At 38.5% G+C, this 27,471-nt stretch overlaps 1 protein-coding gene across 4 annotated transcripts in view; it reads left to right on the forward strand.

Annotated features, from left to right (window-relative positions):
• Window positions 1–27,471, forward strand: part of PTPRZ1 (protein tyrosine phosphatase receptor type Z1) — a 185,409-nt gene that overhangs the window by 73,281 nt on the left and 84,657 nt on the right. For all 4 annotated transcript variants that reach the window (XM_047849163.1, XM_047849164.1, XM_047849165.1 and 1 more), the window contains exons 3-6: window positions 19,180–19,359; window positions 21,635–21,786; window positions 25,238–25,333; window positions 25,834–25,900. In XM_047849163.1, coding sequence (XP_047705119.1) covers window positions 19,180–19,359; window positions 21,635–21,786; window positions 25,238–25,333; window positions 25,834–25,900 — 495 coding nt within the window. The remainder of the gene's footprint in view (window positions 1–19,179; window positions 19,360–21,634; window positions 21,787–25,237; window positions 25,334–25,833; window positions 25,901–27,471) is intronic.

The following is a 27,471-nucleotide window of genomic DNA, read 5'->3' on the forward strand; positions in this document are numbered from 1 at the left end:
CCCCAGTCTGTGTGCTTCAGTCCCTATAATCTGACACACAGGTCAGTTTCTTCCTAGCCTCTCACTTGCCCATGTCTTGGTTATTGTGTTACTTACTGATTCCTGCCCCCCCCCCCCCCGCCACCCACTTTTTATCAACTGATGAAATTTAGAGTAAAATGTTCCTTTTTTATTTGCCCTATACATGTGATAGTCTGGTTACCTAGGTTATCTTATCCTTGAAGGGTGTTGGATTTTACAAGATAACATAGTTAATGAATGATATTTTTCTATGTAATTATCCTTGTAACCAGAAGACATAAAATTTAAATAAACTATTTTTTAATGAAGGATTTATTTTTAAACATATTTAGAGTTACTTCACAAAATTGACATGACAAGGGCATGATTTCGTTTAACTAAAAATCCTGTATTACCTTCACACTTCAACAGAATTATATCACAGTACTTGTTATCTGTGACTTAACACAATTTCTTATATATTATATTCACATTGGCACAGCCTTAATGTTTCTAAACAGCACTTACAACCGCTCCAACAAAACTGGTAGCGTAAGGTTTTCATTCAAGTAACAGTGCTGAAGAATGCTGGATTGTAATTCTGTTTTGTAGTCAATCAACTAGATTTGGTTTTTCTTTACTTCACGGTTTCTTATTTTTATGTAGCAAAACTGTTAAGATAGAAGAAATATCATTTACAAAAATAACGAGTTATAGTTAACCAGTGAACGCAAAGTGCAACTTTTGGTGCCATCTCAGTTTTCACACCGGTCATCTTTCTCCGTTCCCGAAGAGAAACATGAAGCAGGTGCACCCTGGCTTGAAGCAAGTCCTGAGATGCTCCTTGGGCACCGCTCTTCCCTGTAGCCTCCTCCAGGCCTCAGCCATGCCACACCCAGCTCCCCTCAGTGCCTGGAATGCCCTCTTTCAAAAGACCTGCCCTTCAGGCTGAGCCTCGTTCTCAGGAATTTGCCAGATGTCTGCTCTTTGATCTCTCAAACTTTCATCTAAAGTCTAATTTGTGGTTCACTCTGTCCTTGGCAACTTCATCTCTCAGTACTTGTTCTCAAATACTGTTTTACTGGCTGATGAACTTCACCCTGGTACAGTAATAATAAGAACTCATACATTCATGGAAGCCCTTTCAGGGAAGATATTTACCTTTCAGATTACCTTTATAGGTAGAATCCTTAGAAGAATAATTGCATGAGAATTTCAGGCCATGTGTCAGTTTGTGAAGGGGATAATTTTGGTCAGTGAGCCTTTTTGTGCCCTTCAAATCATACCAGATAAAGGAATAGTTTCATTTTTATCAGAAAAGATTGGACATTTTGCTTGTTATTTCATGCTTGAGCAGCCTTCGAGAAGCCATAAATCAAAGAAGTTATTAGTGCATTATAGTTTCTGTAAAATTTGTTACTGTTTTAATGTGATGAGATTTCTATAGTGAGATTAAAAATATAGGTGTGAAAAGATGTTAATTGAAGCTTAGGTTTTAATAAGGAAAATTGGAATCGATCATAATGCCCAAGAATAGAAGAGTGAGTAACCATACTGTGTGTGTGTGTGTGTGTGTGTGTGTGTGTGTGTGTGTGTTTGTAAAATAAGTTATAGTATATTCTTTCTGTGAAATACCATGTAGCCACCCACTTTAAAAAATGTGGCAGAATTCATGGGGTGATCTCGGAGACATTGGTATTTAGAGACAACAAGCACATGATGTCGACATATTTAATGTGATCTCATTTACGTCAAAAAGTAAGAAGAAAAATGATTATAGGGATGTGTACATGCATCACAATTTACGTGCATAGGCAAAGAACTCGAGCTCTTCTTCTCTTCTTTCATTTCCCTTCCATTTGATTTCTTCCTGAATATTTCAGTTTTAAAGCCATTAGGAGAAGCCAAGCAAAACAAACGCCTGTGGCAGTAGAATGGGTCAACAGTGGCCCAGAGCCAGGTGCCAGCTCCAAGCCTGAGGAGGAAAGCACCCACAATGGAGGACTGGCCAAGGCAGAGTGTCAGATGCTAAGCGAGGTATGGAGAGCATTGACTGATGCTCTGGGGAAGCAGAGCCCTAGTCAGATGAGGGCAACATTCATGTAAGAGGGCTGCCTGGTGTGAGGTATTGGAACCCACTTAGGGTGAAGAGGATGTCATCTGGGGTGGTGGCTGTGCATTATGAGGTATTTGTTCATATAAAGTGAGGAGGATGTCCGCATTGTGAGTGGCTTGGGGTGGAGTGTCAGAACAAGGCCATGATGAAAAGGACATTAGGTAGGACACCTGCATGGGTGTCAGAACCTAAGAACAGCGATGAGGGCATATCCACAGAGGACACCATCCTCTCAAATGTTTCAAGAAAAAGAAATGGCTTTCTTGTGTACTTGAACCTTTTCTGTAAGTTTAAAATGGTTTCCAAAGAAAAGGTTATACAGCAACCAACAACCAGTTAATATAGATGTGAGGGGGTTCTTATATGTTGTCAACCTTGGATTCAGCTGCTTCTGCCTTTGGTAATGTATATATATGACCAATGTGGACCCCTAAGTAGGGACATCTCTGGGCCCCTATTTAGCAGGAAGAAGTTACAGAAGGTAAGACCTTCCACCCTCAACAACCTTAGAGATAAATTTAAGGGTCAAAATTGTTCAGGGGAAGGAATAATGAGGAGAACAAAGGCAAAAGGAAATGTAGATAAAATTCAATTTCCTTACAGTTTGCAGCCCATTAACATATACTTGAGACAGGCAGAAAATGACATTCCTCCAGGAACTCACAACTATCTTAATGTTAATGTTTTTGCTAGAGGTGAAAAGCAACGTTAGTTTGACAATAGCCAGACCTCTAGGATACTGTAAGTCGTCTTTAAATTTTTTTTAAGTTTATTTATTTATTTTGAGAGATACAGAAACAGTGGGGGAGGGGCAGAGAGAGAGAGGGAGAGAGAGAACCCTAAAAGTGTGGGGCTTGATTCCAGGACCGTGTGATCATGACCTGAGCCAGAATCAAGAGTCGGGTGCTCTACCTACTGAGCCACTCAGGTGCCCTGGAAAATCCGTTTGGAAACTTCCTTTATCTTTCTTTGCCCAACTTAAAAGTGTATAATCAGTCGTTCCTCACAATCCCAAGGCAGCTCTGTCTACCCACGGGTCCTGTCCCCATGCTATAATAAAACACCGTTTTTGCACTGGGAAAAAAAAGAAAGAAAGAAATAGAAGATGAGTAGAAGGTGGGGAAGGTTAAAATGGAGACTCTTACTATTTTACTCTATAGTCTTCTGTGTTGCTCTTTCACTTGAAAATACATGCGAATTTTAATTGTTTAATAGAAAAGAAATGGAAAAATAATATCATAGAGCCTGCAAATATGTGCCTACCAAAGCAGAAATTCAATTATACTAGTTTCAGTTCTATTGAATTACCCTCTAGTTTTAATTGAAAAACAAAGATAATTCAATTGGTAATTCTACATTGAGTTTAATGATTTTTCTATAGAAATAATTTGGATTAGAAAATAATACTGGGGACTCAAAAATACATCATTTAATGTGAGCTTCCGTTTATTCAGATGTGCCAGGGATTCTAACTGAAATAAATGAAAACAGGATGTTGCAGTGAGAATTTGTTTTGTAACTCTTTAAAACTTTGTTATTTAGCCTCTGTTAGAAGAATTTTGTTTATGAGGCCAACTCCAGACTAAGTTAAATAGATCTGCCATGGTAACATTATCATTCTGATTCTAAATAAGTGTTTTCTTTTAATACGCATGCTGAAACTTCCTAATATGACAAACTGGGGCACATGAAATGGAGTTTTATGCTCCAGTGAACTGGATTCTCTGTAGCTGCTTAGAAATATCTGGAGCGTTCTAGTGGATTGATTCATTTTTGTGACCATGTTTCCTCTTACCTTTGTGAAATGCATGTTCCTACACATTTTAATTCTTCTAAAAATGGGAATTCATTTATCTGTCTACTGCAGAGTACTCATGAGAACTGAGAGAAATGATGAATGCTAACAAATACAAAAACAATAATAATTGTAGATGATACTCATCAGTTTATTCATTCAATGCTAGTGTCTGTAGATATAACCAATGACAGAGAAGATAAGGTCCCTGCTCTGATTACCTTCGATTAGGGAGAGAAAAATAAGTAAGCAAGATAATTGCTGAGTATGAGAAGTATTATGAAAAGAATAAACACAATAATGTGATAGAGAAGAGCTTAGCAAAAATAGGAGGGCCTTTCCAACAGAGGGATATCTCAGCTCAGATATGAAGAAAGAGAAACAGCCAGCCAGTGAAGAGTAGGGAGGTGAGTGTTTCAGGCAAGGGCATGGTGAGTGCAAAGACACTGAGACAAAAACAATGGTGTGATTGAGGAAGAGTGGAATGTGGTAAAATGGACAGAGTACAGAGCCCCTTATGTCAGGCATCGTGCCAATGGTTTTCTCTGTATTAGCTCCTTTAAGCCTCATAGAAATCTTATGAGGCTCATCCTAATATGGTCCTTATTTTTGAGTGGGTGATATTGAGTAACAGAATGGTAAAGAAATGTTTTCACCCATGCAGTCTGACTTCAGAACCTGTGCTTTCAATCTTATACCATGCTATTTCCCAAAGAAAGCACCATACAAATGTAAATTACTATTGTTATTGTTATGATACAGTTTCTGTTAACCTTTTATAGCTTAAAAAACTCATCTGTATTTCCGTATTTCATTCCATAAAGAATGTGTGCCTGCTCTATTTGCCAAGCTTTACGTAGAATATAGACAAATTAAAAAAAAACAAAACAAACAAAGAATATAGACAAATTGGAGAGTATTAGGAAGAATTAGTAAAGAGTCTTGACATTTGTGAAGCATGTGTGACTCTCATGAAAAGGATAAAGCTCAGGAAACTATTCATCTCTTAGTCACTATTCATATATTTATAGGACCATCCGGTGGAAAAATAACTAAACGTTTTGTATGGCCTCCTAGTAGATACAATTTTGGGAGAAAACTACTTTTGAAGAGGAATGTGTTTTGATAAGGAAATGACTTTCTAACATCCAAAAAATCTAAAATTGGAATAATCTATTCTGGGGGAGATAAAGAGACCCCAACATCAGAGGTATTTAAGCTGAGGCAGAAAACCCTGTTATTAAGAGGGTTATTAATTGTCTGTAGAAGATTCAGGCAGTCATTGGATAATTGAACTAGGATGGTTTTTCCCGATCCTGAGAATCTATGATAGGCATGCTGTGGCCAGAGACTATGAGACTCTGACTTGTCAGAACATGGTAAAGACCCCCAATGCCAGATGTAGCTGAAGAAGCAAAGTAAAAGCCCAAACAGGAGGGCTGCACTTAGATATTGAAAACCCCATTGTCTTCTTCTCAAGGGGACTGGCAATCTGGCTGAGACTTGAAAGCAGGGAATTGATATTTCATGTCTTTTCAGATTAACTGTAATTCTCATTGGATTGCATTGATTTGTTTATCTCTATGTCTTCTTCTAGACCCTAGATTCACTGAAGGAAAATTCATATTTTTGTTTTCAGACCTAAAGTATTAAAAAGAAAGTAACTAAGACAATAAGTAGCAAGCCCTTAAGGTCCAGAGCATAGGTTCAGCCAGTCAAACTTGGATTTAGAAGTGTACTTGTGGCCAGCGTTCACTTTCCAGTGATCCATCCAGGTCCTAGACGTGTGCTCCTTGAACATGCTATCAGAAGACTCATTCACTAAAATACATTTTTCATTTAGGAGATTATGGAATCTAAGTGATTCAGTAAAAAGGCATGATTTGTATGGAATTAGATCTTAGATCTGGAAGTTTTCTCCATTTGGTGTTTTAGAGTTCTACCAAATGAAATTACAGTGAAGTAGTTGAAAATAAACATTTTATGCTAAGCCAGTTTGTTGATTTTTATAGAGATATGGTATAGGGTCACCTTCTTTGAAACTCAAAATTTCAGATAGATTTCTTAAACAAGGGATATCAGTGGCTTCTTGGAATTGAGATAATTATAACCTCATTGCTACCTACCACTGAAGAAAAAAAATACTTCGTTTGCAATACTTTTTGGTATTACTAAAATTTAAAAGTTTTGTCTTTGGGCAGTGAAAAAGACCGATTTATTTGAAGAACTTTTTTAATATGGCCATCTCGAACATATTTATTCATTTATTTATTTATTTATTTATATTTTTAAGAGAAAGAGAGTATATGGGAATAGGAGAGAGGGGGCAGAGGGTAGGGAGAAAATCCCAAGTAGGCTCCATGCTTAATGAGGAGTCCAATGTGGGGCTCAATCCTATGACCCTGGGTCATGACCTCAGCTGAAATCAAGAGTCGCATGCTCAATTGACTGATCCATCCAGGCGCCCTTGAACACATTTCAGAAATGTGGTGTAATTTTAGTAGGTAATGGCATATGTGAAGATACGGTATTGCATTAACTAAACCAGAGCAAACAGAGGAATTGGCTCTTTTGCATGTGCATTGATGACTTTTACCTTGCTCTTAATTCTGGCCTTCTCTCAGCATCAATTAGTAAAAAAAAATGTCTGAAACAGATGTCATCTGGGACCTTCCAGCCTTTCAAAGATATAGGTTATGCTGGCTCAAAAGCCAGCCCACCTCTTCATTCCCTTACATTCCACTGCCTGTGGAAATCCTAAACCCTCCTTAGGATTTCTGTAAGTTCTCAAGGGGCTCCCTTCTCTGGGCCTGCTTCACTTCCTTTGCCCCAGCGCTATGAACCTGCCCATCCAAAAAGAGAGTCTACTTAAATCTATCATTACTGAAAAGGCTGTTAAGGAATCTTCCACTGGGCTGGACATAAATTAAGATTCATTTGAATCCATACAAGTATATCTTTATTTTGCATAAGGGATAAAACCTTGAATAATCAATTTATTGAAAATCAAAAATACTTGGCTTGCATAACAATTTTTTCTTTATTTGGGATGGATAGTCCCTTGGCAGTGACTCATACTATCTTAGTTTAAAGCCTTTCTCTTCTAAAGAAGAGCCTTCTAAAAAAGAGCCTTTTTATATATATACATAAGAAGTAGGGGCACTTGCTAGTTGAATGGACTATTGCAATAAATCTGCTCATAATGTAAACTAGTCACCAGCTTTTTAAAATCAGATTTATAAATTGTCATGGACTGGAATTTTTTATATTCAAAAACTCTTTTATTTAAACATCATTGCTAAGGGGCACCCAACTGGGTGGCTCAGTCTGTTAAGTGGCCGACGTCAGCTCAGGTCATGATCTCTCACTTTGTGTGTTCAAACCCCATATATAATGTAGCAAGACTGAGAAAAGGTAATTTTTGCAAAAGGCAAACAGACTTTTAATAAAACTTAAGTAACACCATGCCACCTGCAACTTAAATTCCTCCAATAGCCTACCAGATGATGTCCAGCCTCCTTGTCCTGGCATTCAAAGCCTGAACATCTGCTCACTTTTACCCCTATCCTCTCTCCTGCCTTGCATTTTATGTGTCAGTAGAACCTCCTACTGTTCTTCCCAAACACCCATTTTTTTCTCTTTTCTGTGCTCATGCTGTTCTCTCTTCCTAACTTCCTTCCCCACCTTTCATTTGAAATACTTGTCCATCGTCCAAGACTTGTCTCAGGCATCTTGTCATTCAGGACTCTTTCTTTGTCTTTTGTCCCATCTATATTCTGTAAAACTCTTTTGTGTCCCTGGAATATTCCATGCTTATTTCTTCTCTTGTACATATTAGATTATATTCGAATTAATAGTTGATATGTCTTGGGTCCTAACTAAAACATGAGTTCTTGATGATGGATACTGTTTTATTTGTCTGAGTTGTTTTACCACTTAAGTTCTAACATTAAACACTCCATAAGTATTTGATGAATGATTGAACAAATGAACAAATAAAAGCTGTATTTAATGGAATCAGCTTTTGATGGGATCTCGAGATAATATGAAATAAAGAATTCCTGGTGGGAGCAATGGATTTGTGGTATTTACCCGCAGCCTCTTTCTTAGTCCTTGCTCGTGACCAATAGCATACATCTGGGAGATTTGGTTTAAGAGAGTATTTTGTGATAAGTGCATACAGAGAGGAGGAGATGATGATTTTATATAGGAAGTAAGCCAGAATCTTTGGTCTTACAGGCAGCATGTTCTCTTACCAAAGCAATGAAACCATACTATAGGAAAATTGATCCAAAGCCCTATCACAAATAGAAAAATATCAGGTTATATCTGTGTCTCAGACTTCAACTCTGAATCCTTGGTCCTTTCACCAAAGGTAGGAAAAAGAGCCACGGCCATGCCCCATATGGATAATAAGTATGTGGACAATGAGCACTGGGCACAGTCATGACAGTCGCGTCCCTGCCACCAGTGCAGCCACCATTATCTATTGTGCTGCTTTTTCCTTTGCTTCCTTTGCAGAAGAGGAAAAGTTCATGACCACAGGGGAGTTTACAGTGAGGCGAAGGCAACTTTCAGAGCTACTCTACAAAAAGAGTTTTTTATTTTTTATTCCAAATCCAGGAGTAATTTCCAGGGCTCCTTTTTGGATTCTGTATTTGCAATCTCATCAGTAGTAGCCAGACGGTAGCAACAAAGAAAAGAAATCTTGCTCTGTGTGTCTCTCCTCAATCCACAGATAATTTCTCTGCTTTTCATTGAGGTCAGTCAGTTAACAACAAATGCTACAGACAAGTCCTGCAATTAATCAGCCTGCATTGCCTTCTGTTTCAATCTTGAATATTAAACAGTGGACTCATTTGGAGAGAATCAGGCAAATATAAAGGTCGTAACATTAATCACCGAGTTACCTAAACCCTGAGCCTTTTCTTCCTTTTAGAAGTGGTGGCTTGTCAGGAGAGAAAACAGTAACAAGAACTCTCCATGGTTGCTGGTGATTGTTAAATTCCAACGAGGATTTTTCCACTTTTGATTAAATATTTGATACTAGTCTATGGCAGTAGAAACACTGCAATATTGGGCTTTGTCACCATCGCTCTTATTTTCTAGCTTAAAGATGACGGAGGATGCTGTGGTAACTGTTCAATAGCTTTTTCAAAAAACTACCTTTATCTCCCCATACCAGATCTGAGATTGGCGGGGTGTGGGGTGGGAGGGAGCGGAGCTTCAGCACTTTTTTGCTGAACTTCTGGTTCCCCAACCTTTTAGAATTCCAACCCACTCATGGTCCTGTCAGCCGCTGTAGGACCACAGCCCCCTACCCTCTGTGCTTGTCCCATCAGGACCACAGAACTTGCAAAAACAAAAACACACAGAGACACTCTTCTGAGAGGTGCCTCTGCAGACTCATGGCTCCCACATCAGCAGAGCTCTGGGTGCCTTCTGTCAGTCTTACCTGTCCGCTATTTCAGTCAATTTTCCTGTTTCATACGATTTTCCTCAAGCTCAGTCCCCTCCCTGCCTCACCCCACAGGTGAAGGTCCTGTCTCCCTCCAGTTTTCCTAAGAAAACAGGGGTAGGGGATAAGAAGATTCACATATCTGCCCGTGTACGTGTTTTCGCTCCTTGACTGCACAGTCTGAGAGTGAGAGATTATTATTCCTATTACAGATAAAGTGGCAGGTGTGGGGTGCCTCTGAATGGTGTGCTCAACTCCCAAATCTCTTTTCCTTCCACGTTATGTGATCTTGCTTTACAGCTGAGGCTCTGTGGTATGAACCATCAAATTTCTCATTTTCCCATTTCTAAACACTTAAATACAAATCCACATTTCTTTGATTTTTTTATGTTTTTTTTTTCCTCTCATGAGCTAATAATCCTCCATCCGTGGCCTATATCTTCCTCCCTTGGGTGGACCTTGTTCATGAACCTCCCTTAACTTCAAACTCCTTCTTGTAATAATTTTCTCTGCCTGCATAAATCTCTTTCTGTGTCAAAATCCATTTCTCATCCTTGCATCTGCCTCTGGATGCTACCCTATTGCTGTTCTTTCCTTCACAGCAAGTTTTTAAAAAGATTTGTTACCTCTCCTTTGTCACCTCCAGTTCACTCTTGTGCCTGCTGTAGTCTGAATTCCAGGGCTGTCATTTCACTGAAGTTGTTTTGTTCTAAGAAGGTGAGATTTGCTGTTAAGAAATAACCAAATCCAGTGGGTACTCGTCAGTCGTGACCTTTGGTCTCTGCTGTGCATGCTTCCTACTTTGGAATAATCTCTCATTGAGAGATTTATAACTTTCATGATGCCATTTCTCCTAAATTTGTAATTCAGCCATTCTTAATTTCTTTTGGTGCTTTCCTCTTCCCTCATGCTCCTTATGTTAGTGCTTTCCAGTGTCTTATCATTGACCCTCTTCTTCTCTATCAAGTTTAATTGAAATATATCCACATCTATTAAATTACACTTCTCTGATGACATCCTCTAACCTCTCTCTAGTCCAGACATCTTAATGGCCTGTATTTTTATTGTCTAATGAACTTCCATGGGCATCTCAAAGTCTGTATGTTCAAAATCAGATGCAAAGTCTTTTTTTCCATCCATTCCCACAACCAGTACGACTGGTACCATTATCCACCCAGGCAGGCTCTAGTCAGGATCTTGGAAGTCATCCTTTGCCCTTCTCTTTTGATCACTTCCAGATAAGAATCCTTTAAAACATTCCTAAATTCTCGGAACAACATGCTGCTTTTAGTAGTTTATTGCATCAGTTTGTACCCCCGTAATTTCTTGTCTTAAACGAAATTCTTCTTTACTTCTTTATAGGATTTATTTCATTTTCTGATTAAAGCAGTGGTTAATTGTAGCCTATTAACCTATTATGTATGTAGTCTATTATGTAGAATGAGCATCATTCTCTTGTTTCACTTGATGACTTCATTTATACCCACTACAGATGATCAGGTTTTGATTACTTACATTAAGACCAGTAGTATTTTACTATGTCAGTGTCCTTAGACCTTTTCATTTAATGTTTTTATTTTTTTCCTGTGGTCTACAAAAACCTAAGTTTATTTTTTGTTGCATTATAGAGCAGTAGTTTTTACTGTTGTTGTTTTCTGTGGTTTTTTGTTTGTGTACTTTGGATTTTTCTAACTTGAAAAAGTCCTAAAATTTTAAATAGGAATTTGAAGTCAGTTTCTGATCTCTTTCTCTATTTGTGTTGAACTTAGGTTAATTTTTTTCCAACTATATATGTTACTCTATGCTCACACAAGCTACCATCTGTCACCATACAACACTATTATAATACCATTGACTATATTCCCTACGCCTTTCATCCCTGTGACTTATTCATCCATAACTGGAAGCCTGCTTTTCCACTCCCTTTAACTCCTTTGTGTCCATCCACCCCCATCCCTTCTAGCAACTACTAGTTTCTTCTCTATACTTATGGGACTTTTTCTTTCTTTCTTTCTTTCTTTTTTTTTCTTTTTGAAAGAGAGAGCAGGGGGCAGGGGGAGGGAGAGAATCTTAAGCAGGCTCTGCACTGCCAGCTTAACCAACTGAGCCAGTCAGGTGCCCCTGGGTCTCTTTTCTTAAATATCATAATGTTTATGGAACATATGTGCTAGCATTTTTCTACATAAATTGGTAACAACCTTCCCTTGACATGTCTCAATGGGATATATCGGCCAGGCTTGTCAAGATTTTCTGCTGTCCTGATGTGAGGGTCCCATTAGAACAGATGATAAAGGAAAATGTGATCTTGACTAAACAGGTTCTCATTCTGGAACTGCCTGCATTTGATCGGCTTTCAGTCCAGTGATAATAGTACCCATTATCTATATTCGCCAACTGCTTTGCTCCTGCTAGCTCCAAAAAACCTGTTTGGCCAGGGGGCGCCTGGGTGGCGCAGTCGGTTAAGCGTCCGACTTCAGCCAGGTCACGATCTCGCGGTCCGGGAGTTCGAGCCCCGCGTCAGGCTCTGGGCTGATGGCTCAGAGCCTGGAGCCTGTTTCCGATTCTGTGTCTCCCTCTCTCTCTGCCCCTCCCCCGTTCATGCTCTGTCTCTCTCTGTCCCAAAAATAAATAAACGTTGAAAAAAAAAAAATTTTTAAAAAACCTGTTTGGCCAGAAACAGAAACAGGCATGCTGATTTGTGCATGTAAATTCATCCTCATTCTTGTTTCTTCCATGGGAAATTAGTCAGACATCCTTCTTCCTTTGCTTTCGGTCAGTTTACGTGATGACTTTTACTGATAGGACATAAAATCACTTAATGATTGTTATTCAGCACTTTTAGGTTTTAGTTTCTTGTCTTTGAGAAAGCCCCCTTTCTCAAGCAGATGACTTGAGCATCTGAAAAGTGTCTACTTAAACATACCATCTTTCCATTTTGCTGGAGTTCTAAATTCTAATGCTAAATTTTCATTGAAAATGACACTGAATGGGGCACCTGGGTGGCTCAGTCGGTTAAGCGTCTGACTTCAGCTCAGGTCATGATCTCGCAGTTCGTGGGTTAGAGCCCTGAGTTGGGCTCTGCACTGACAGCTCAGAGCCTGGAGCCTGCTTCAGATTCTGTGTCTTCCTCTCTCTCTGCCCCTCCCCTGCCTGCACTCTCCGTCTGTCTCTTGGTCTCTCTCTCTCTCAAAAATCATCTTAAAATTAAAAATTAAAAAAAAATAAAGCTCTGACTTACAGGGTGTAGAATTTTGAATGGAGTTAATCCGAGGCAATTAGCAATAGACACTACAATCATCACTGCAGTCCACACTTCAATATTACCTTTATATTTGCTCTTATTAATGTTTTTTTAAAGTTTATTTATTTTGAAAGAGAGAGAGAGCGGAGGAGGGGCAGAGAGAGAGAGAGAGAATCCTAAGTTAGATACTGGTGAAATATTTCCCTACACAGAATCTATTTAAAAATGTGTTTCTATTTAGAATTCTATTTCTATTGGTCAAGATGTACAGTACAAGGACATTGAAGGGTGAGTAGCTATACATCTTATTGAGGTACATATTCATTCAGGAAAATTTTATGTAATTCTTAAGTGCCAAGTTTTCAGAAAGATACTGAAATTACAATATGAGTAAGAGGCAGACTTATCGTAGTTCAGATAAGTACAAGGCGTTTTAGAGCTCAGGCGGCTATAACAAAATACCCTAGACTGGTAGCCTACAAACAAAGGAAATTTAATTTGCACAATTCTGGAGACTAGAAGTCCAAGGTCAAGGCAATACTGAGGACTGCTTCCTTAGATCACTATCTTTCTACTGTAACCTCACAGGGCAGAAAAGTCGAGAGATCTCTCTGGGATCTCTTTCCTAAAAGCACTAACCCCATTCACAAGGGCTCTGTCTTTATGATCTGATCACCTTCCAAAGACTCCACCTCTGAATACCATCACACTAGGGATTATAATTTTTAACATGAATTTTGGGGCATTCAGTCCATTGCACAGGGATTCATTCTATAAAAATCAAATGAAGACAAAAAGAAGATGCCTTTGAAACGGCCCCAAATTAAGTAGCCTGTTCCTTCTTATCCTGCATACCTGCCAGTTTAATCTCTCTGATAAGGCAGCTGTGAGTTTCTTACTCTTCCAAAGCCTCCTGCCTCCCATTGGCCTAACCAGCGACATTTGATCGATCTGTCTTTTCATCTCCTTCTAGAATTGCTTGATATCCACTCTTGCTTATTGGACCAAGCTAGATTGCTCACTTCTGAGTCCTGCCTAAACTGTTCTGCCACCATGGTTTGCTCTTGGTTCCCTCTGCCTGTCAAGATCCCCCCCTTCCCTCAAGACCCCCATTGTGTGCTTTTGACCTCACATTTATTTCTATCCCATCTACTCCTTTAGACATTTGTCTACTTTGTAGTTAACACACGCCCCAGCCTTCTGGAATGCAAGAATAAATAGACAAGCAAACAAACTTGAACTCATGCATATCTCCCCACAGAGGCTAGAATTGCTTTTCATTCTGTTTAGAATAGAGAGTACACAGAATGTAAGTATTGAATACATTTATTTGGTGCACAAAGACTGTATCACAAGCATTTAATTTGTTTCTACTATGTGCCAGACTCAAAGTTTGGCAATAAGATATAGATGAAATAGATAAATTAATGAACAAAATATAGTCTGGTAAGTGCTCCCATAGAGGAAAGCACAGGAAATTTATAGGAATGATACTAATTCAGATGAATCAATATGTGCATGAAAGAATGGATGACTATGTGAATGAATAATTTATTTTAATTTTCTAAAGTTGACATTTAGTACTCTGCCGTCCTCCTTATGGGTGAGTCACCCTGATAATCTTCTGTTGCAAACACAGTGAGTCCTAATTTCTTCCTTCACGACAGTCTCTAATCACACTCAGGTGGATACAATATAGTTCTAATGAATTCTTTACACCTGCTTTCTCAGGCACATCATCCTGGCTTTAACCACTGAGGTTTCCAATTGCAACATTAAAAATATTAATTTGGGAATTTAAAAAATAGTAGTTAAGCATAAGATTAATCTAATATTTCATTAGTAAAGACAAGTAAAATCTATTTAATGCTTCTTGATCTATGTTTCGTTCTTGTGCACAATTTCAACACTTTATTAGTTTACTTCCTTTGGCTTTCTACTTATGATGATTTGAAACAACCTTGTTTCCAGAGTCCTTTTCAAGAAGAACCTCAAGTTCTTTTTATGGGCTTTTTTTTTTTTTTTGGTCTTTAAAATATATATTTTTTTTAATGTTTGTTTTTTGGACACAGAGAGACAGAGTGCAAGCAGGGGAGGGGCAGAGGGAGAGGGAGACACAGAATCCAAAGCACGCTCCAGGTTCTGAGCTGTCAGCACAGAGCCCGACACAGGGCTCAAACCCACAAAGCGTGGGATCATGACCTGGGCCGAAGTCAGATGCTTAACCGACAGCCATCCTGGTGCCCCTTTTTCGGTCTTTTAATTACAAAAATTCGGGAGGCTTCTTGGACATATGCTCTTCTTGGCACCATGATCTAGTTGGTGTTTTAAACTGGATCCACACTCAGTATAATCATTTGATACACTTCAAACGTAATCCAGTCACTTAGGATCATTGTGCTACAAAGTGTCCAAATCTACAGGTTGGAGATCAGGTCTTCCTGATATCTGTCAGCAGAAGTTTGGCAGGGACTACTCAACAAAATTGTCATATAACAAACAGTCAAATATGACCTATGGCTCATTTTAGAAATGTTTTCTTTTTTCTATTGCCATTTTATGTTAGATCTCTTTGAGATTTTAAACTCAAAACAAACAAAAAAGCAATCCTTTTTTATTTGTCTGATTTAGTCATTAAGCCAGTGTTTATTGAACACATACTATGTGCCAGGTTTTTTTCTAGCTTCTGGGGTGTGGAAACAAATAAATAAACCTAATATCTCAGGAGAACAAAAATGACGTGAGGAGAGGGGATTGAGAATGACCAAGGGAGAGATATGTTTTTCATGCAGGAGGTTCACTGAAGGCCTCTCCAAGGAGATGCATTTGAGCAGAGACCCGATAGAAGCAGGAGAGTGAGAGAGTGAGCCATGCAGACTTCAGGGGCAGAGCAGTCCAGGAAGGGTGGCAGCAAGTGTCAAGCCCTGAGGCTTTCCTCGCTCCAGGGAACCTGTGTGACTGGAGTAGAGTGATAAATGCGGAAGGCAGAGAGGATGGGAGTGATGGTATTATATGGGATTTCTACGCCATGGTAAAGAGCTTATATTTTCTTCTGACTGGGATGAAAAGGGATTGGGGAGACCCAAATCAGGAAGTGACACGCAATTTGATATGTATATGCTTATATTTTTTTAATGCTTATTTATTTATCTTTGAGAGAAAAATAGAGAGAGTGAGGGAGGGGCAAAGAGCGAGGAAGAGAAAATCCTAACCAGGCTTTACACTATCAGCACAGAACCCAAGGGGACACTAACTCACAAACCGTGAGATCACGACCTGAGCCAAAATCGAGAGTCGGAGACAGTTGACTGTCCCACCCAGGGGCCCCTTGATATATATTTTAAAGGATTACTTTAGTTACTGATTGTATTCGTTTTCTTACGCTGTGTAACAAATTACTGCAGATTGAGTGGCCTTTAAACACATATTTGTTATCTCGCAGCTTCCGTGGGTCAGGATCAGAGAGGGACTACTTAACTGGGTTCTCTGCCTAGGGTCTCATAAGTGCAAAACCGAGATGCTGGACTATGTTCTCATCTGAAGCTGTATGCAGGCTATTGGAAGAATTCACTTCCTTGTTGTGAGATTGAGGTCCAGGTCCCCGTTTTTGTTTGTTTATTTGTTTTTGCCATCTTAACCACTTTTTTCTGCTGTGGTAAAACAAACCAACGAACCAACAAAACAAAACCCATAACACAAAATTTTCCATCCTAACATTTTTTAAGTGTGCAGTCCAGTAGTGTTAAGTATACTCATACTGTTGTAAAATGGCTCCCCAGAACTTTTTCATCTTGCAAATCTGAAATTCTGTACCCAGTAAATAGCTTCCCCTTTCCCCTCTCCCCATCTCCTGGTAACCAGCGTTCTACTTTCTCTCTCCATGAATTTGGTTATTTTGGCTACCTCATGTCAATGGAATCGCACAGTATTTGTCTTTTCATGACTAGCATATTGTGTCTGTTTTTGCTGGCTGTCAGCCTGGGGGCGCTGTCAGATCCTAGTTATTTGTACCCCTCTTCCAACCTTTGAAGAAGCGTACTTCTTCAAAGCCAGGAGAATCTCTCACACTCTGAATCTTTCTCTCGGTCTCCAATTTGCTATGACAGGACCTTCTATCACAGCAGGGACTCCCCGTCACCTTCATCATATAATGTAACCTAATCAAGGGAATGGCTATTCCATTATATTCACAGCCTGCCCACCTGTGAGTGGAAGAGATTATGCGGGGCATGTAGAGCAGCGTGTGGGAATCTGGGGGGACATCTCAGAATTCTGCCTACAACGAAAGTGGAGAATGGCATTGTGGATGGGGGGCAAAAGAAGAAGCTGGAGACTGGTGAGAAGGCACTAGAGATATATCTAAGCCATTGCCTCACAAAATTTAATGTGTATGTGAATCTCCTGGGGATCCCGTTAAAATTAGACTCTGACTTAGCAACGTTATGGTGGAGGCCTGAGTCTCCCTAACAATCTCCTAGGTGATGGCAATGCTGCTTGTGAAATAGCAAGACACAGACAGGCTCACGGGGACCGTGGCTCAGGCTAAGGTGGTAACAGTGGAGAAGAGAAACCGTCTGATAGAGGATATAATTTGAAGGTCGACCCGAAAGGGCTTGGTGAGGAGGAAACCGAGCCACGAGGACGACTTTTATGTTCAGGGGATGGCAGAGGTCGTAGGAAGAGTTTGTTTCTGGGCAGAAATCAAGTGTTTAGTGGTGGATATGCCAAATTAGAGTCCACATAGAGATGATCACTATATGATGTGGGAAATAGCAGGTTTATTAATCAAATGCAGTGTTACTAGCCACTTAAAATTTTATGTTCGCTGCACCACAATCATGAGACTCTTCCTAAGGGTGCTTGAAATTTATTGGAGTGCATTAAAAAATTTAAGCAGTACAGAGGGTCTTACTGATTCATGCGGCAGTTTCTCTGCTTCTCTTACAGTGACGTTAGTAAAACAGGCAGTTTCTTTTCCCCATGTCCTTGTTCTTTACAGTGAAATTAACATATCATTACTCAAACCATTAAAGCTGTTCCTAGAAGCCAAAATATGCATCACTGTGCATGTTTAAAGCATATTGTATTCCAGCACTCTCTAGGAATAGAGCTAGATTTTAAAATAAAGTTAAGTTCTCAGCACCTATTGATTTTGGTAGATGCCTCACTAGGAGATGAATCACTTCATTTTTCCTGGCTATATAGGCCATTTCACGATACGACTAATGATTATTTCTTTCTGGGGCTAAATTATGCAAAGTTCATTTTGTCACATTATGAGAGCTTTGCATGGAAGTCAAAATCTTCTCTGATGCCTTTATCAAAAAAACAAGATGGCATAGACGAGGGCATACGGAGGGTATGTTTATGTATAGTTTCCCTAAACATTAACCACGTAAAATCTTGACTTTACCCATACTTATTTTCTTTTTTCTTTTTAAAAATTTATTTTTTTATTTATTTTGAGAGAGAGAGTGTGTGAGCAGGGTATGACAGGCAGAGAGAGAGAGAGAGAGAGAGAGAGAGAGCAAGAGTTCCAAGCAGGCTCCGCACTGTCAGCACAGAGCCCAATGTGGGGCTCAATCTCAGGAACCTAGCAGCTAGCTAGATCGTGACCCATGACCAGAGCCAAAATCCAAAGCCGGATGCTCAACCTGCTGAGTCACCCAGGCGCCCCTTCCCCCATACTCATTTTCTGAAAGTGACGCATTTGAAAGGAGAGAAGCTGAAAATGGTGCTTCCACCCTGCTCTTGGGCTAGCTGCAGAAATGTAGAGAGAAAAGTTGATGATTTTAAAATAAAACATACCTGTTCTTGGTGCTGCTTGGGATGTAGCTAAGGTAATGTCCAGCGGAATAAGGTTACGAGAGATGGTTCATGGTTTCAGGTAGGGGTGAAATAAAGGCAGCCCAGGGCAGTTTTGCTTTAGAGGACTGTTCACTCTGTGGAACAGCTGGAAATTCACTTCAGTGTAGGTGAAATCTTTATAGAAAGCCTGTTTTCTGTTTCTCGTTGTTAAGCAATAAAACTTACTAAGCTTTATGACCTTCCCCAAAAAAAGTGACAGAGAGGAGATATTTCAAGGAAAGCATGTGATTATGTTTTTATACATCAGACCTTGAGCAGATGAAAATTAAACGTGATCATTCAGTGGCAGGAGTGACAGACAGTAGGTCTAAAGAGAACTACCCCCGTGGAGAGTGCTGAGGAAGTCAAGAATTTAGCACCTGTCATCTGGACACCTTTCAGCCTGGAACCTGGGCTCAGATTGACTACCTGACATGGCAGTTAGGCTTTCTGTTGATTTGGACGAGTATGATGGCTAAGCAAAGCCATTGTTGAACACTGAACTTGATGTGGCTATTGTATAGGCCTCCTTTCATAGTGTGTTATAGGAAAGCCCAGAATCCACACCTGGGCATAATTGTTGTATGCAGTGACTCAAAGATATTCCAGTTTTTTCTACTATTGTTTCTATTTTTATGTAATGTATTAATTACTTTATAATATAAAATTTAAATTTTGCATAGTAATTTAAGAAACTAATTTCTTACCCTTTCACTTCCTAGGAGCCCTGAATCAAAAAAACTGGGGAAAGAAATATCCAACATGTAGTAGCCCCAAACAGTCTCCTATCAATATTGATGAAGATCTTACCCAAGTCAATGTGAATCTTAAAAAACTTAAATTCCAGGGTTGGGATAAAACATCCTTGGAAAACACATTCATTCATAACACTGGGAAAACAGGTAAAATTGTTTGCATTTTGTTTGTGACTTTAATATGTTTATTGGGCTTAGAGTATGTTTATGTCAGTTTCATTTTATTTTCATTTTCATTTTATTTCATTTCATCTTCTTTGTATAAAGTATAATGTACTGTAAATGCACAGAAACTATAGGCAGAAGAAACCAAATAGAACACAGTAAATTGGAAGTTTAGGTAACATTTTGAAAATGTGTACAAAAAATAAAATGACCAAAGTCATCACATCATGTTCTCCAATAATAGAAAGAGAATTGATGCCTCCACCAGAAGAAATGATAAAGATAATGCAATATATAACTTATGTAATTTTATAACTCCATCGCTGGTTAATTACTTAATCAGAATTTCCCTTTCTTGGATACTCTATTTGCTCTTGTCTGCTTAGCTTCATGCTACATTGAGTATTGGGATACAAAAAAGCAATCAACTATAATTGAATTTTAAGAAAAGAAATTAGTAGTGCTTCTAGATAGAAAGTTTAAAGTTATATACTATCTTTAGGAAGCACTCTCTAAATGCTTTTTTTTAAAGACTGTCCTTTTTTCTAAACATGCAAAATATAATACCACGAAAAATTCCAGTAAACAATAGAGAGACAAACTAATAGTTTTCAAAGGAAATAGCCTTCCTTTTCTGATATTATATTTTAAACAAAATTGTATGTATATCAGGAAGTTATATAAAAACAAACATAGTCATAAGAAAAAAATATTGTAAATTATAATAGTAGCTATGTTGGGATGGTTTTATCATTAGTGAATTTTTTCTCTATTCTTGATATTTTGGTAATTTGAATGTAGTAATTTAATTTTAAGTCCCATGAGAGTAAGAATTTTACTGTATCAGTTCCTGATATATAATAAGCATTCAGTAGGTATATCTTAATTAATAAGTATTTAATAAAATTATTATATAAGATATTAATTAAATACACAAAAGCATATTATCCCAAATCTTAACATTTTCATTACTAGGTTTGAAGAATGTTACAAAGAAATAAAGCATGTAGCCTCTGCTTTCTTTCTTTTTTTTAAGACTTTATTTTTAAGTTCTCTCTACACCCCATGTAGGGCTCAAATTCACAACCCTGAAGCCAAGAGTTACAATGTTCTACTGACTGAGCCAGCCAGGCACCCCTGCTTTATTTTTCTTAGTGAAGTGTGGTCAAGCACTTGATCTTTAGAGCCACACTTTTTAGGTTCACTACTGGCTCTTTAAAGTGGAACCTTTAAGTGTGGAACCTTTAGCAAGTTATTTGAACTGTCTATGATTCAATTTCCTTATAATGATATTTCCTTCCTTCATTGTGTGAAGTTGTGTAAAAATCAAATATTTAACACACGTAAAGTACTCCGTGTAATGCATAGCACATTGTAAGTGATACATAAATGTTGAGCATTATTGATACTATTCTTGTTGTTGTTACTATTATTAACGGAAGTTTATATCTCTAGCTTGCTGGCCAAGATGTTGGATTGGGTCCCTAATGCAAACATTGGTTTCTGCCTCATGGAACAAAGACTATTTAAATCTGATTGAGAGACATTAAAATCTTACGTAAAGCTCTCAAAAGAATCATTAATCTTCAGACCATTTGTAAAATAGAGTTCCAATAATCTGTTGTGGAACTCAAATAGGAGAGTTTAGGATTCTGAGTTGCTACTCGGGGTTCCAACATCAGATAGCTAAAACCCCTTCAGTGGGAATGGATTTCCCACCTTCCTTGCCACAGTAGAGGACAGGACTTCTGAAGCCTGATGAAACCTGGTATGATGCTTGCTTGCAGGGATAAGGAGATGGGACAAAAACACCTGCCTGATAAGGAGTAGAAGGAGCTAAAAGTGAGAAGGTGGGGGGCACTCCCAAGAGAAGGCTTTTCTTGTCCACTCCTCTGTTCCTTCGCCCTTTGCTCTGTCCCCTCTCTACCCTAAAATGCCTTAGGAAAGCAGACCCCTGGAGAAATGGCAAGCTCAGGACACCAAATGAACAGGGCAGAGGGACTGGCTGTCTTCTGCTATAAGAGCCATACAGTAGTTAAGGTCTTTGCTTTAGTTTGTATTTGTGGCAATAAGATACATTAAGTGTATTTTGCAGAGTAACAAGTTCAGCTTCAAATGGTGACTGAATTGTTTTTAATTTATCAAATAAATGATTCTCTTAATGTATGTTGGATAGAAAAAATTTAAAGTTTGTAATTTTGATTGGCAGAAACATAGGTGCAATTTTGTGCATGTGTGTGCTTTTTTTTTTTTTAAGTGGAAATTAATCTCACTAATGACTACTGGCTCAGTGGAGGAGTTTCCGAAATGGTGTTCAAAGCAAGCAAGATAACTTTTCACTGGGGAAAATGCAATATGTCTTCTGATGGATCAGAACATAGTTTAGAAGGACAAAAATTTCCACTTGAGGTAAGTCACTGGTTCCACTGGTTCCTACTTCGTTTTCCGAAATCATTGAGATTTTAGTTAGCATATAATTTGATTAACTTACAGTCAGATATTATAATTTATACAGTTATATTTTTTTTAATTTTTTTTTTAACGTTTATTTATTTTTGAGACAGAGAGAGACAGCATGAATGGGGGAGGGTCAGAGAGAGGGAGACACAGAATCCGAAACAGGCTCCAGGCTCCGAGCGGTCAGCACAGAGCCCGATGCGGGGCTCGAACTCACGGACCGCGAGATCATGACCTGAGCCGAAGTCGGCCGCTTAACCAACTGAGCCACCCAGGCGCCCCCCCCTTTTTTTTTTTTAATTTTTTTTTTAACGTTTATTTATTTTTGAGACAGAGAGAGACAGCATGAATGGGGGAGGGTCAGAGAGAGGGAGACTATACAGTTATATTTTACTTGGTTAATATCTGCCTTCCTCACTGGACTAAGCTCCGTCACACTCACATTTGATTTTCCACTTTCTGGCAACCCAGAGTGCCACACTAGGACGACCAACAAATGTTGATGTGTAAACAAATAAACAAATTTGCTTCCACAACTCAGGAGGAAAAAAGGGGCAAATTTTGTCAATTTACTGGAGAAGCAAAGAAATGTAAAATAAAGTGAGAACATTTTCAGTTTTAAAATTGGAAACATAAATATAATAAATAATGAGTATGCAGTAAAATAAACACTTTCATACATGTCTGGAGAGAGTATAAATTGGTAGACTGGGAAGCAGTTTGCTTCTTTTTATCCAGAACTTTGAAAGGTTTTATTTTTAAGTTTATTTATTTAAGCAATCTCTACGCCCAGTGTGGGGCTTGAACTCACAACCCCAAGGTCAAGAGCTGGACAGTCTACTAACTGAGCCAGCCAGGCGCCCCTGTATCTGGAACTTTAAATGTTTCAATCCCAATACCTACCATTTCCCCTTTAACAGTTTAGTCTAAAAAATAAGGACATGCTCAAAAATGTATGTGCAAAGGTTTATTTACAATAATAAAAAGTTGAAAGGAAATGATTAAATACATTATGATGGAGTATTACAGATCTTGTAAAACCATGTGTTTGAATGATTTATTTACACACAAAAAAGGTTCATCATAAGATATTAATGGGTTTTCCTTTTTTAATGCTTTTTAAAAGCAAAATATAAAATAGTATATGCAGTATTATTACTCTGATTTTGTAAAACATGAAAACTAACTTAATAGTGACTGAGGGCCCAGAGTCTGAATCAGATGGACTAGGTTTGAATACTTACTTCACCATTTAGATATGAGTTGTAGACACGACGTTATACAAATATTTAATTTACCTAAGCTTCCATGTCTCCCCTCCAAAACTGATCTAAGAGTAGTAACACCTGCCTTATGAAGTTATTATGAAGATTAAATAAGAGAAGGAATTATTACTGTTATAAAAATAACTGAGGAAAACCAAGGAGACACGAGCAGGGATTTTCCATGGGTGATGGCATAATAAGTACCTTGCTTTTCTCCTTTAAAATTCCCATATTTTTAAAATTACTTATAACAGAACTATATTACTTTTATAGTCAAAATAGTTATTGATAATAAAAATAAGATGAGTGAGTTATCTTTTAAAGGACTAAAAATATTTTGCTATGGATAATCATATTCTAATTCATAGCTTATAAATTTGTGTTTTTCAAAGTATATTAAATATCCTTAAGGAAGAGCACATTTATCAAATTTGGTTTGTCGAAGAAATGAAAGTCAATTTATTAAACACATAACATTCTCACTTTGGAGAGTTTAGCCCTGTCACAACACTATTTAGAGCAAAGTGGAAAATCAAGAAAGACCCTAACAGCAACAAAAGCCCTGAAATAGCAAAATAAATGATACAGAGTCTGTGCACTAAGCTTCAACTATTTTCCTTATTTAGAAAGCCCTTGAGTTCCCTCTCTGATGGCTTGTTTGTTTGTTGCTTGCCTTTTTAAAACTCTCTCCATGTAATTGTGCAAGCAGGGAAATCCAGGAGCATCCTTGACTTGGTCTTTTTTTCCTGGTCTCCTGCATCCAACCATGAAGTCTTCTCGATTCTGCCCCTGCGTGATGTGGGAGGGCAGAAAAGAGCTCAACCACCTTTGTCTATTAGTTGGATTATTAAATGTTCCCGAACTGGTCTCCCTCTCTCGTCTTTTTTTTAATTTATTTTTATTTTTTTTTAATGTTTACTTGTCTTGAGAGAGAGACAGAGGAGAGAGAGAGCATGCACAGGAGCAGGGGAGGGGCAGAGACAGAGAGGGAGAGAGAGAATCCCAAGCAGGCTCCACAATGACCTGGAGCCCCGACTCACGGCTGCATCTCAGTAACTCTGAGATCACGACCTGAGCCGAAATCAAGAGTTGGCCGTTTAAATGCTTAACGAACTGAGCCACCTAGGTGCCCCTCCCTCTCTCTAGTCTTAATCTTTTCCACTCTTCACCCTCTTCCCCCCAGCCCTGCTGCCCCCCAATCCCTGTTAGGTGAAGTACACCAAGGATTCTCTATTGCTCTCCAGAGCAAAGGGCTGGGACTGCTTCACAGACCTTCCTGGTGTGGCCGCTGCCTGCCCCTCCTTTTCACCCACCAGTTTTTAAGCTGCTCATCCTACAGGAGTCAGTTTAGCAATCCTCAAAGGCTTTGTGGTCATAACCGGAGGCAGGAGCCACTGCCATCCTCCACCCACACCTGCTCTTTCTCCAGTCGTAGCCCTAACCAAGCATTAGTCCTCACAGAGACTTTCTGCTCTTCCCAGAATTATTTGTCTAAACTAGCTAAGTTACCTGATTTCTAAGATGGTGACATGGGGAGCACCAAATTGTAAGTGAGAGTAGAAGCCGTTGTCAACAAATGCAGAGGCTGAAGTCGAAATTAACAAGGAATATTGCCCGGCAGCAGAAGAGGACCCTTAAAAAACAGGGAACTTAAAATTCTTTTTGGTAGTTTGTATGGAGAAGCAGAAAGTCCTCGAGAGTTCACTATTATTAGAGCATCATAGTATGATAATGTCCAAAAAAGGTAACAAGAAAGGCACATCCAGTCAAGAATGAAACGATATTTGAAAGGATTCCAGAAAACAGCTAAAATAATACTTGATAATTTATTCCATTTGATAATCATTCTAGTATATTATTACCTCAGTATTATCTAGTAATCTCAAGGTGGTCATTTGCATCCTAGATGTATCTAACTTTGTGCTTCTTTCCTTACTGAAGGATGATAATCGTGAGAGTAAATGCAGTTGTATATACACGTAATTGATAAAATATCTTGAAACTGTACAGAGTATTGAATTATACAGTTTACAGAATTTTTCCAATAGTATACTGAATCAGTAAATTATTTTATTGTCTCTCTGGTGACTTTTGTGATGTCTTTGTATATAATAAAGCTGTCATTGTTACCTTTATAGATGCAAATCTATGGCTTTGATGCAGACCGATTTTCAAGTTTTGAGGAAGCGGTAAAAGGAAAAGGGAAGTTAAGAGCTTTATCCATTTTATTTGAGGTAATCATTATACATAAATTTAACACTACCTTAATTCTTTAATCCCCTGAAGTAATTGATGTGACATATCAAAGCATGCTTTTTAACAAATTGAAGAGCTTGCAAGTGGGATGCTAACTGGTGATCATTTGCAAATAGAACAACCCCTTGGCTGGGGTGTTTAAAAGGGGACTCTTGTGTTCATTAATGGGGTGCATCACTTCCAGCTGGAGTAGCCTGTTCTGTGAGCAGATTTGTGTGCATGCAAAGCATCATAATAATACAGCAGTGACTGGGAATCAACATTTTAAAGCATACTTTTCTCCGTGGAAAATTTAAAAGGTAGCTGGTTTTTTGTCTGTTTTATTTGTTTTTGTCTTGCTGTGAAAAAAAAAAGGAAGTATGCATTTGGAGAACATTGCATTTAGATACTTAAAATGGATTTCACTTATCTTTTCATTTGATTGAAGAGTTAATCAAATATTTTATCCCATTCTTAGAATGTCATTCTTCTTTAATAGATTGGAACAGAAGAAAACTTGGATTACAAAGCAATTATTGATGGAGTCGAGAGAGTTAGTCGTTTTGGTAAGCTATTTGGAGAAATCCTTTTCTTCTAGATTGTACTTTGGATGCATATGAATTTTTATAATATTACAAAAGTCACTTGCTCCAAAGAAGAAGGAAAGACCTTTTCAAAAAGGAGCAATCTTCCAATTCTCACACTTGATGATTTATACATGTCTCACTAAACAACATTTTATCTGAAACTTTTGTCACATAAAAAATCATAAACAGTTAATATAAGTAGGAAGTTAAAGTTTTCTAATTTTATTCTTGAAAATAATCTAATTATGTCACGCATTTAAAATGTATATCTCTATTCTGTCTGCATTATACATTTGTTAAAGACTCTGATTTATAATCTGAAACCAGCTAGTGTTATAAAAGTCATGTTTTTAAGTGAAAAGACAATTGTTACTCAACTTAAAATTTATTCCCTGGTGGTTTCCTTGATAGGTCCTTTGTTTTACCAGTATGACAAGGTTTTTGGAAGAAGGCAAACACTTAACATAGAAAAAGATGCCGTATGTTTCACTGTTCTGCCTGCTAGCTCATGGATCTTGTCATTTGTCACAGCAAATGCTTGTAACAACATCTGCAAGAGACAGCAAACCTGTTATCATTATTGTATTTTTAGTAAGCATCCACACGCAGGAGATTAATGTTCCCCTATCAACAAAATAAGGATTATTTCTCTCTGGGAAGCTGCAAAATCTTGAAATCAGGAACAAAATTCATATAGATCCTTTTTGAAAGCAAAAGCTGGGCCTTGGATTGATTCATCTTTGTCAATCACATGTGAGGGCCTTAAGTGACAGAACTTTTCAGAAGTCAGGAATATGTGAACTCATGCAGTGCAGCTTTCATTGTTTTGTGTTTTTTGTTTTCGTGTTTTTTCCAAAAGGTGCAATCAAACACAAGATGAAGTTATCTCCCTCCATCCACCTAGATCGCAAAATTCAACATTGAATGCCATAAGCCACACTTAATTTTTCCCTCATTTAGTCAGAAAGTGGATTTTATTCAGACTGAAAGAAGGCAGCTAGTTTGAATTCCTACACTGAAACTTGTATAAAACATGAACTCCAAATGTTCCCAGGCCTTATGTCAGCCTGTGGGGCCAACAAGAGTGGTGTTAACACTGGGTTGTTAGTCCTGACTTGTGTCGCTGTGGTATTCTGGCCTCTTTTTCTGGATGCTTCTTCAGTTATTTCTGGGGCTCTCTAGGAGGGTCATATGAGGATCCTATGAGTGTAAGAACCAATTTGCCCATGTTCTTTGGCTAAAGTTTACTTTTCAATATAGTTATTATCCATAAGCCGTTGAGGGAGGTGCTTCCTCACAGCTGCTGCTGCCACATAATAGCCTCCTCGAGAACATGGATTCCCAGCAGCACTATTCTGGCCGTATCCTGGCTCTTAATTTGGAAGCAGAACCGATAGTCTCCCTGGCTGCCTGGAAACACATCCCGATCTGCCCTCCATTACTCTGTTTTCTTTCTCTCTACCCTGCTACTTGTGCACTGACTTCTTCCCTCCTCTTTTACCGAAAAATAAAATCCTCCATGTGCGTCAACTCACCCACTAGATACGTAA

The sequence above is a fragment of the Prionailurus viverrinus genome, chromosome A2 (genome assembly GCF_022837055.1).
Source record: "Prionailurus viverrinus isolate Anna chromosome A2, UM_Priviv_1.0, whole genome shotgun sequence".
NCBI lineage: Eukaryota > Metazoa > Chordata > Mammalia > Carnivora > Felidae > Prionailurus > Prionailurus viverrinus.